An 11,395-nucleotide genomic window follows, 5' to 3' on the forward strand; every position below is an offset into this window, starting at 1 on the left:
AAATTCACAGAAATCCACCTGCCTCTGCCTCCCAAGTGCTGGGATTAAAGGTGTGTGCCACCACCGCCTGGCTTGTTTTGTTAATTGGAGCCTATCTTCAACATCGCAAAAAAGTAAATTAATTAATTAATCCAAAAAATTAAAGAAAAAGAAAGGAAGGAAGACCACAGAAGTGCTTCAAGAAAGCTGCTCACAAAGGCGACATAGAGCTCTATAATACTATGTAATATGTAACGTAAAGGCTATGTAAGTTTTCTGCTTAAATGCTAGATTGTGAAGAACTGCCCAAAAGTTATAAAGAACCATGCAAAAGTACTGAATTTTGCTCTTTAAAACCTAAATTGAGGGCCAGGAAGATAGTTCAGCAGGTAAAGGCTCTTGCCACTCTGAATTTGCTCCCTAGGAGCCCCACGGTAGAAGGCCAGAATGGATTCTTACAAGTTGTTCTCTGATCGACACAAGTGCACTGGGGTATGCATTTGCTCACAGGTATGTATGTACACACACACACACAAATGTAAAAAAAATACTACTTTAAAACATGGTAGCATTTGAACCTTTTGAAATTTACAGCATATAATAAAGTTAAGAAGTACATGTATACATTGTTATTATTAACAGATTTAAATAAAATTGAAATAAAAATTTTAATGACATTTAAAAAAATATAAACATATTTTAGAAGTTTTAGAAAGCAACAAACACAGGAATAAAAGGGCTCCCACGTGCTGGGGAAATGGCTCAGCAGGTAAAGGTGCTAGCGTTGCAAGACTGGCAGTTTTGTTTGGTTCCTGGAACCTAAGTAAAGCAAAAGGAGAGAGAACCGACTTCACAAAGTTCTCTGTTCTCCACACAGGTGTTGTGTAACATTTGCTAAGACACACATCATGTGAGCACATACTCTCATACACAAATAATAATATATCTTTTAAAAATAGGAGTTCTACATTTGTCAGCTATTTCCTTGATTTTTGTTCATAAGAAAAGTCTCTTCTTCCTCTTAAGCATTTACTACACAAAGGAAAGACCACTGGAAAATTTTCTTAGAATGCAGGATTTATACCAGAAAAATATCAGAACTTGACATAGCATATCTTTTTTGCAACCATAAAATTTCTATATGAAATCACATAACTTCTATAATCAAAGTCATCTAATTTATTATCTTTTACTAAGTTCTGCAAATACTTAAAATCTACCTTTATTATAAAAAATGAAGCTACTAAACCAAACCAGAAGTTTCTCTTCCACTGCAGCTACACAGCTACCACACTGTGTGTCAACTCCATTCACCAGCAAGCAGGGAATAGTGTTGCTGAGTAAACTACACTGCTTCCTTCCTGCATATCAGCTCTCACCTGCTTGCCTTCTGTCATTACTGTGCTGAATACCATGTAACAGTCTGGCTGCTATCAGGTCTGTGGAAACCCCATCCTCTTAATGTCTGATGAACTGATTCAGTTTGTGTGTTGTGTGTTAATAACTTTTAACTCATGCCACCTTTGTTCACATTTATACTCATGTTCATAATTCATTCCTATATGTCCAGGTCAAAATGATTCCTTAGGTTTTTTCCAGCTGTAGACATTCTAAGAAAGCACAAGCTGCTGCCCCTAAGAGAGACACTGAGCAGACTCCGAAGCTCACTGCCCCATGCTGAGAGAAAACTGCTTCTCCTGTTCCTGCTCACCCTCACAATTATGACTCCACAGGATGCATCTATCAGAGAGCTGACTGTCAGGAGGATGGGGACAAGGCAAGAGGCTATTTTCTAAAGTGTGGCTACAGCTGACCAGATGTTATAGGGAAATGCAATGGCATGCCCTCCTGGCTCAGAGGCCTATGTTTCCAAAAGTGCTGTAGAAGAGGGTAGAAGATGAGTGGGGCTGTGGCGGGGAATAAGGTTGTCATGCAGAAGGAATGTTGAGAAAGGCTGAAAGGGAGTTGGGGGAACAGCTGGCAGAAGAACTGGGTAAGTACAATTTAGCAGATGAGAATGTGAGTAACAGCAAAACTAAGACTAGAGGTATCAACAAGTCAGGTAGGCTCTGGAAGGCCGCATGTCAGAAAAGGAGTTTTTATTTAAGACAATCTGGTGAGATGCTGAAGTAGACGGGAGGGCCAGAGTGTATAGACCAGAGCTGACCAGAGGTATAGCTTTGACCAGTCCCCTAAATACCCTAGCACCAAGTCCTCATGCACAAGCCTTCACACGTGCTGTCACCACTTAGTGCTTAGGATCTCAGTGTGTCTTGTGGAACTCTAGGAAATTTTCCTTGGCTTCCTTGGAATTTGCCTAGACCCTTTCCTTTTATCAGTAGTAACTCATGCTTTTCTGACTCCAATACAACTCTGGGCTTGAGTGGGCTTGGGGTTCCCCAATACCTACAGGGATAGCCTTGATAGGTAATGCCAACCTATCAGGTAGAGCACATTATCAGATTCATTTAGCAAGGAGAGGCAGAGAATGCTGTTAAAGAGAAGGCACAGGACAGAACACAGGACAGAACAAAGACAAGTCCAGGTTTAACCCTTCTTGTCCCAGGCTTCTACATCTCCACTGTTTCTTTAGAATCTGAGAATTAACAGCTTCTACTGTTCAAGTCACTTGTCTAAATAGCTAGATTTTTATTTTGCCTTCATACCTTGGCAACAGTTCCTAGCATGCTAAGAATTCAGAAGTAACCATGTAATTTTTTTGCACTGCTATTTGATTTCTTTAATTATAGTATAGATCAACATACCTTATGAAATTTGTAATGAACAGCAAATCAATTATTTAATTTTCCTAACTGTAAAAGAGGATGCTGTCTATTTTCATGCTTTAAAAGGTGATGACACCATGGAGTGAGTGCCTAAGCCTACCTATCATAACCATCTTTAGATCCCTTATTAAACTTGAAATAAGGGTTAAACTAATCTTGAAATGTCTTGATTAAATCTACATTCTATATACATATAACTTACAACTTACTCACATTTGGAAATATGTTTTCTGGGTTCTTGTATATATGTAGAAATTTAAATTTTTCAGAAACCAGATATTAAAGCCTAATGATTTTCTTAACGTTTCACACAAATCCAAGTAAAGAAATACGCAAATGAGCACTTACTTTGGTATCGATGGCAATGCCCGTTCACCTTCTGGGAAGAAAAAGGAAAGAGACATGAGTAAATCCTTTAGAGGTGAGTATGCAGGTAGGTCTAGGAAGAAGCTTTATCCTGGGTTTAGTGACAATCCTTTACAGTCAATCCACTTCACTGATTCTATTTTAGGTCTTTAGGGATTTCCACCCAAAACTTACAACAAACATAACTAAGTGTTGGGGTCACATTGTTTAATGATATATTCAGTCCTAATAAAAAGATATGGCAAGTTGATAAAACAGTTTTCTCAAATGACTAAGGGATTAAGAAACTCTTAAAATCAAAGACTAGGTGCCTTGCCAAAAGTCCAAACGTTCTGCTTACATAAAATGATTTACTACAAACACTTTGAATCTATGAAGGAAGTACAATGTGGATAGCTGCAGAAGAATTCAGAGATGAGAAGGGAAGCCCTACAGCAGCAGAAAACACACATTTCCAATGGTCTTAGGAACCTCTAACCATTAATTTATTTTCATTGCTACTTCATAACTATAATTTTACAACTGAGCATTGTCTTAGTTCCTAAGACCATCGGAAATGTATGTTGTCCAATAGTTGAAATCCACAGGTGGAGAACCATTACCCTATACTATAGGATACCAGAAGTAGCACATCCACATGGCCAGCTGAGACTCTCCCATCTATCCCTACTGGATGCCTAGCTCCCATGAGTGCCATGGTCCTCTTAAATGATGGTCTGCCTACAGCGGAAACTCTTTTCCCTTATAATCCAGTTCAAGCTTCATCCCTTACAGGAACCTTCCTGGGAACCCTGCACCCTATTTGGCTCCCTTATGTTTCTGAACCCCCCAGAGCACACTGTCACAGACTGTTCTCCCTTCCCTGATCACCTCCAGGGTACCTGGCCCTGAGGTAGCTCTCAGAGAGTTGTATGGCAACTAACCTGGATTCTACAGAATAAACACAGCTCATGGCAGGACACACAGGCTCTAGTTAAACTTCACTCATCTACCTGAACTGTTTTCAAAGACTGCTTTAGAGAAATCCACATCCACAGGACACCCTCATTCTTTGCATTATACTTACAAAACTCTCCTTCATTCTGAGGTGATAGAGTGTCATTTCTAGGACATCTTTGATTTCACATCTTGACATAGAATTTATTTTGTTCTTCACCTACTCTAAGTTTTTCAGATGTACAAAAACAAAACAAAACAAAAACAACAAAACCAGGATAGAAACTTCAACATGAATTACAAGGGACATTTGAAAAAGAACTGGGAAGACAATCTCCAGAACTGAAACAACCAATGGTAACTCATGAGTTACTCTAAGGGTTACTCAGAGCCCTACACTGTCACAGTGCACTCCAGCTCAGCTTCAAGTCTGCGGCTATGAGCTGGACCACTGTCCCTAGAAAAACAAGCATCTAGGTTACAACAACTCATCTGACCTTCACGTTTGCAGTGAAAACCTGGCTGCTGGGGTGTACTTGTCTACCAGTGCAGCAGGAATGAAAACAGAACCTCACCTTTCTGTGGTCTGATGATGAATGACTGTGTGGCTCCGTTTACCAGTCGGCAGTATCCATCTATCAGGTCAGCCATGTTCTCCGCAATGGTTAGGGATGGTGCCGTCACTGTCAGAGGCTAACGAGAAAGAACAAGAAAGAGACATTATTGTTCTTCCCAGTAATCAAAGGGACAGCTGCACTATGACATCACAAGTCTGAATACACTTGAATACAGAGGAATAGGAATGAAACATTTGCCAGATTTAAGTGAAAAAAGAAAATTTGGTATTAAAGGACATTATTCCTGGGATGTGTAATGGAAGACACACTGAAAATGTAAGATAAAAAAGTACTGAAACTGAGGATCACTTTTACAAAAAAAAAAGGGGGGGGCAGAAAAAATTATTTTTCTTTAGAATGTCTGACTTCTTGGGCATACTCTATGAGAAGAATTCAGGTAACAAGTTAAAGCACAACTTATTCTAGAGACTTATATATAATAAAACTTTATCAACCATATTTTAATTCTCTATCATTAGAGGAAATTGGTAAAATTTCAGTTTTCCTAATTCGTAACATGTTTGGCCAGAGGCTTAAAACTCATTTTCACATGAGGCAGGCTGTATTGGATAAATTGTCTAAGGACAATTTCTAAGTGTTATCTGAAGACAACAAAAGCTGTTTTTATTTTCACAACCAAGTATGTCCTGGTTCACATGGTTGTTCACTTACACTCATTCTAAATAAATGGGCTGCTTTGGAGAGCAGCAAGAGTAGTACACTGAGTCTCTGCAGGAAACTGACTTGCAACAAGTTTTCTATATTCTATGCTAGGACCTGCTTATCTGATAAACAATTTCTTGATGTCAACTTTAGATGTCAGTGACTTGGGATCAAAGGGCAGAACACTGGGGAAGTAGCTTAGTGAGGAGAATTGAGGCACAGGCAAAGCTGCGTGCACAACAGCTCTAATTGCTTTTCAATATGCTCTGCCTGGAGCCCAGTCTTGTGTAGCTCAAGCTGAACAGTTCTTTCTTCTACCATTTATTAACTTAGTTCCTATTTTGTTTTCTTTTCTTTTTTTTTTTTCTTTATTGGTGTTTTGAGGTGGGGTCTTGCTATGTGGTCCATGCTGAGACCTGGCCTGGAACCAGAGAGCTGGGATTATAGCAGTGATCCACTGTATCCTGCCTACCCATTTTTACCACACTGCTGCAAATGCTTTTATCACAATGACTGTCTAGAGAATCTTCCAACACTGTCCAGGAACAGCAACACTCACAGTGCACACAGTTCTAATTGACTTCCTTGTCACTTCACAGTGGTCTCTGATTATACTCATACCAATATTCTTGATTTTTAAAATCTACTCCTCTCCTATCTTGGAGAAATTTAACCACTTTTTAAAATCTTTATACATGAAGAAATTGTGAATCTGATTACTCATGAACACTTTATCTTTACCCCAGAGAAGTCATTTCTATACTACCCCATGGATCAATTGTTTTATTTTTAAATTAAGAAAATAATTTTTGGTCATGATTTTCCCCCTTCTCCAACCCCTCCCAGACCCTCTTTACTTCTGCCCATCCAACTTCTCTTCTGGGTCAGATTCTTAAGAGCAAGGACCCCTTACCTCAGGAGCACCAGCAATTTTGAGTTGCAGCATTCCTTTCCTGTCTTTGTCTTCACTATTTGAATACTGAATGGTTTGCACTTGGTTGAAGTCCGCTAGGTGTGTGGGCTTTGGGAAGGAAAAGGAAAACACTTAGGTCACAGAAAAAACCTCAGTGCCTGGGGTCAGTCAGTTCTTATGTGATTCTTTCTGGACCTAACCACAAACCTATTCTCCTCAAGACAGCCTTCCCAGTCAGGGATTCTTTCCTCTGGTCAACAGTCATGCAACAGTCTTCCTTCCAGGTTTAGGCATGCCTGACTGGTAACATCTTAAGGAGACCCAGATAAATGAGGGGGTAAGAATTAAGTTGCCTAACTTAATATTAGTATAGCCATAACAGGGCACAGACTAACAACATGGGGACAAGGCCTCATCTTTATAATAACCAGAAGAAGATACAAACTGTACCCTGGGGGGATCAATCAGAATTGAGACAAACAAGTACTAGATGCTCCAAAACATTAGGAATAGCTTACCTAACTTGTACATAGGTTGCCAATTTCTTTACAGCAACACCGGTACTAATCCGTTTGACAAGACTTCTGTTGGCCCACTCCTGCCCAATTAGGAGTTCAATCCCCATCTGAATCCAAATTCCCCTACCCTACCCCCATCCTTTATCCCTTAAAAACCCTGCCATAGCTGAGCTCAGTGTTCTTCCTGATTCAACTGCTGTGTCAGAGAGGATGGAGAGTCCAAGCCTGAGCTCACAATAAAGGCTCTTTGCTTTTTGCATTAAACTTGGACTCATGGTGATTTCTGGCGGGCTCATGATGTAGGCATAAGAAAGAGAAAGCTCATTCCAGAGAAAGGAATGAAGAAAACAGAATGAACCATTGCAATAAACTACATGCCCACTTCAAAAACATCGTTTTAATTCTCGATGGAAGCAGATATTGGAATAGTTGAAAAAATTATACAAGTTAAAAATATAGTACTGCATTTTCAAAACAATGAAGTACTATAAAGAATGCATTCACATACTCTATAATAGAACCTATAAGCAGAGGATGGAAGAACAGGAGCTACTCACAATAAAATCTAATCAGAAGAACAAAGGTTTTTTGTTTGTTTGTAGACAAGGAATCATCATCTAGGTCAAGGTGGCCTAGAACTCCCTCTAAGTGCCCAACCTGGCCTCGACCTACCAGTCTTCATACCTGCCTTCATTTCCCAAGTGCTACTATTATAGAAATAATATGCCTCAGGAAATAATATGAACTCAGGAAAAGTTCTTTAATAATAGTATATATCTGGTTCTGGATAATACCCAAGGGGAAACCACCCTTAAGCAGGAAAATTTATTAACTTATGTAGGCCTTAAGTTTATGCATTCCACATATACTGTCATCCTTAAATACTTTTCGGGTGATGGCATTAAGTTACACTTTGAACAATTTAAAGAGACAAGAGGATGTGAGAGCAGGAGAACTGGCCCAGCTTCCTGCTGTCTGCTACAGTGGGTGAGCTAGCTGGGGCAGTGCTAGAGAGCTCACCTAGGTGGTGATGATGAGGAAAAGCTGGCAGGCTGACCACCCATGCCCAAAGGTAGCCAACACCAACACCCACCTATGAACTGCTAAAGCATGTTAAGGGGCTGTATCTGAAGATTCAAAATTACAGGATCTCCATGACACAAGGCAACAACAGGATATCCAAGAAGAGTCCCAGTGAGGACCCATTATCAAGGGTATAGCAGAAACCAGAGGACTCAAACTAGACCAATGACTCACAGCAAGGAATACTTACAAGTAACAATGTATGGTCTAAAGAATATACTGTGCAACTCACTGGACTACACTACAACTTCCACACTGAGATTTTTTTGTTTTGTTTTGCTTTACATCAGATTAACAGAAGAACAAAAAGTGCTTCCAACTAACTCAAATGTAAAAATTAAGCCAGATGCGGTATCTCACACCTATAATTTCAGCATGTGAGTGGTCAGAGGCAGAAGATTTCCACTGAGTGTGAATGGCAAAGGTCACACAGTCAAAGCCAGCCAGGGATACAAAGTGTGACCCTGTCTTAAAACGGCAACAATAGCGCCAAAACAAAAACAAAATAAAACAAATGAAATGGGGAAAATGACAAGAACTATAAAAATGGTGGAATCTAGAAGTAGGAAAATTCCATGCCCACACTATCAGTGAGAGAAGTTTTCCAGCCTTTCTTAGAAGTAACCCGTCAAGTTCTTTTCAAGTTAAAAAAGATTCACTCGGAATCTCTTCCACAAAAGAGAGAGCAGTAGTTTCTAAAAATACATGTAAAAGAACACTTACTTCTGGGCTCTGAGGCGGCTGTGCAGTGACTAAGACTGTTGTGTAAGTATGAATACCTGACCTCAAAGTCCTACCACCCATGGGGAAAGGCCAGGCATGCTTGCAACCTCAGGGCTGCAAAGGAGGAGGAGTGAACAAGGCAGGATGATCCCAGGAGAACACAGGCCAGTCAACCTAGGCAATGAACTTCAGGTTCAGTAAAAGACCCTGTCTAGAGGACTAAGGAGAAAAATGATAGAGGAAGATGGCCTCTGCGTGCACACACATGGACACATGTACCTACCTACTGACGTAAAAAAAATGAATGAACAAATGAGCAAGCAAATAAAGAATACTTATTTCAACATGGTCTTGGGGCAGAAATCTGAAAGTTAAGTGATTGAAACAATCCCAGGCGGCCATCAGTGCCAGGTAGACTGGAAGGCAGGTTCACAAGCAAGATGTACAACAGGCAGGATATGTACTTGCTAAGATCCATTTCCATCCAATAGAAAAGAGTGAGGAGAAAAGCTCAGAACAATTACTGTCATTTATATGTGGGCACAGTGGGGACCGAAACTTCTACAGAGAAAGGACGGTAGGGCAGAAGCACAGCAGAGTGGGCACGAACAGCAAGGAGTACAGGCACAAAGTCATACCAAATACACATACAAATTTATGATCAGAAACCCATACCAGTGAAAAAGCACACCTGCTAGTGTGAGCCTACAAGGAAGAGCTCAAAACCAAATTCTGACCAGCTGTCCAAACAGGCTCACACCCTCAACACTAGGCATTGCCACTTGCACACATCATATGGCACAGACTACATGCATACACTCCATGCATTCCTGACTATGAAGCCAAAAAAAGAACTGCAGTCTGTTTGGTCTTCTTTGCAAGCCCGGCCAGAACATGGCATAAGCAGGTGCTCAGCAGCATTTGCTGAAGCACAAAACAGGAAACACAGCACTGAGACAAACTGAGGATTTCTCTCTCTCCAGTTTTTTACCTCAGTGAGGTAGCAAGGGAAACAATGAATTCAGAATTTAAAGTTATGTATTTTTCTAGAACTAACTCATGAAGGGTTATTTAAAACAAAAATCACATCCAGAAGTTAAAGACCTCACAAGGTAATCTGGAATAGCCCCATCAGTTTTCATTCACCCCCTATTTGTCTTATTCATTTCCACTCAAAGCTAAGGAATTCCAAAAACAATAAACTTAAGTGTCTCCAACACCCCGCCCCCAGCAAGAAGACCATGTAAAGAATGAATAGGTTTCTGTGCAGAATGAAGTCTTTCATGGGAGTGCCCTGTCCAGTCCTTAACTTCACTCCTTTGAGCCCACAACCAAACCCACGAGTCCTTCCAGGAGCAGACTTACATTGCAGCCCTTGTCTGTCAGGTAACTGATCCCTTCTTCTGGGCCGATCGCCAGTTCCACAGAAATAATCCAACTTGACTTTGGAAGATCAAACAGGTGGGAACAGGGGTGACAGAAGGAAAAAATGATTTTAGATCTGGAGTCATGAATATATCAAAAAGACTTAGGCTGGGAGAGGACATTGTTTGCTGTTAATCTATCTAACCAAATAAGATAAATATTTATAATGTCATTGACCTAAGATCTACTGAGTTTGGACAAGACTAATTGTGGTCACTTTTGAATCTGGAAAGCAATTGTTTTCTCTGGGAAGATTATCTCAACAGGCAAACTAGTCCTTGGAGAACAGCTAACCAAATTGAAGGCCAGAATAAAAACACATACTTATGAATACAGACACATTATTCAAAAGATGATTTTATTATCTAATTAATATATTTTCTTCCTGTTTTTCCCTATGATTTTGTGTCAAAACAGTATTTTTGTTTGTCAAGAACTATGACAAATTAGTTTCCCTTCAATCATAAGTGTAGATACACGTGGATAAGAAAAAGCAGAAGAAATCAATTAAGTCCCCATCTTCCAAGGTCCCACACACTTACCCCAAGAGCACACTTGAAGCATTCTTTGTCAAATCTGTACACCGGAGAGAGAATCTCAAAGAATTTCAAGATGCTTTCTTCTCTATTAAGGTTGGCAAACTGCCTAAATGTTTGCTGAATCAGTTTTCTTAGTGTTTTGGCCTGAATGATGAAGTTATAGAAAAATATGTTTCAAATCAACCAAGAAAAAAATTTCAATCATAGTCATACCATTTACATTACTACAAAAACTCACTTGCCAAATAATTAGTAACTATTGTAAAATCCACATTAACAATCTTCGTCCAATTTGAAAGGTATAGTTGAACACAGGACTCCATTCTTTCAACAGAAGCTTAAGGCAACAGTGTGCATAGCAAACATGAGGCAGAGTCATTAGACCATGCACCACAGGGGACCATGGCCCAGAGTAGAAAGGGAAAACATTCACATAGGCACTCACATGTTCCAATACCATTTTTGAATGTGCACATATATTTAACTTGAAAAGGCCCTTGTTCTTGGATCTAAAAAGTGAAATTTCAGAACACTATTCTTTGTAAGATTTAGCAATAAGGAGGATCTTCAAAACCATTAATTCAAAATACGGAATAATTTTACAAACTGTGGTATGTACTTTTGATACTAATATTCTATGCAGACTATAAAACATTTTATGGAACTAGTTTTGGTTTTTTTTTGGTTTTTTTTTTTTTTTTCGAGACAGGGTTTCTCTGTGGCTTTGGAGCCTGTCCTGGAACTAGCTCTTGTAGACCAGGCTGGTCTTGAACTCACAGAGATCCGCCTGCCTCTGCCTCCCGAGTGCTGGGATTAAAGGCGTGCGCCACCACCGCCCGGCTTTATA

General features: G+C 39.8%; 1 protein-coding gene across 4 annotated transcripts in view; it reads right to left on the reverse strand.

The window, feature by feature from the left end:
* Positions 1-10,688, reverse strand: part of Ptk2 (protein tyrosine kinase 2) — a 101,058-nt gene extending 90,370 nt beyond the window's left edge. For all 4 annotated transcript variants that reach the window (XM_038344062.1, XM_038344061.1, XM_038344060.1 and 1 more), the window contains exons 1-5: positions 10,552-10,688; positions 9,950-10,027; positions 6,261-6,368; positions 4,643-4,760; positions 3,114-3,144 (exon numbers count right to left, since the gene is read on the reverse strand). In XM_038344062.1, coding sequence (XP_038199990.1) covers positions 3,114-3,144; positions 4,643-4,760; positions 6,261-6,293 — 182 coding nt within the window. In that variant the 5' untranslated portion in view covers positions 6,294-6,368; positions 9,950-10,027; positions 10,552-10,688. The remainder of the gene's footprint in view (positions 1-3,113; positions 3,145-4,642; positions 4,761-6,260; positions 6,369-9,949; positions 10,028-10,551) is intronic.
* Between the last annotated feature and the right edge of the window lie 707 nt (positions 10,689-11,395).

The sequence above is a fragment of the Arvicola amphibius genome, chromosome 9, assembly GCF_903992535.2.
Source record: "Arvicola amphibius chromosome 9, mArvAmp1.2, whole genome shotgun sequence".
Classification (NCBI taxonomy): domain Eukaryota; kingdom Metazoa; phylum Chordata; class Mammalia; order Rodentia; family Cricetidae; genus Arvicola; species Arvicola amphibius.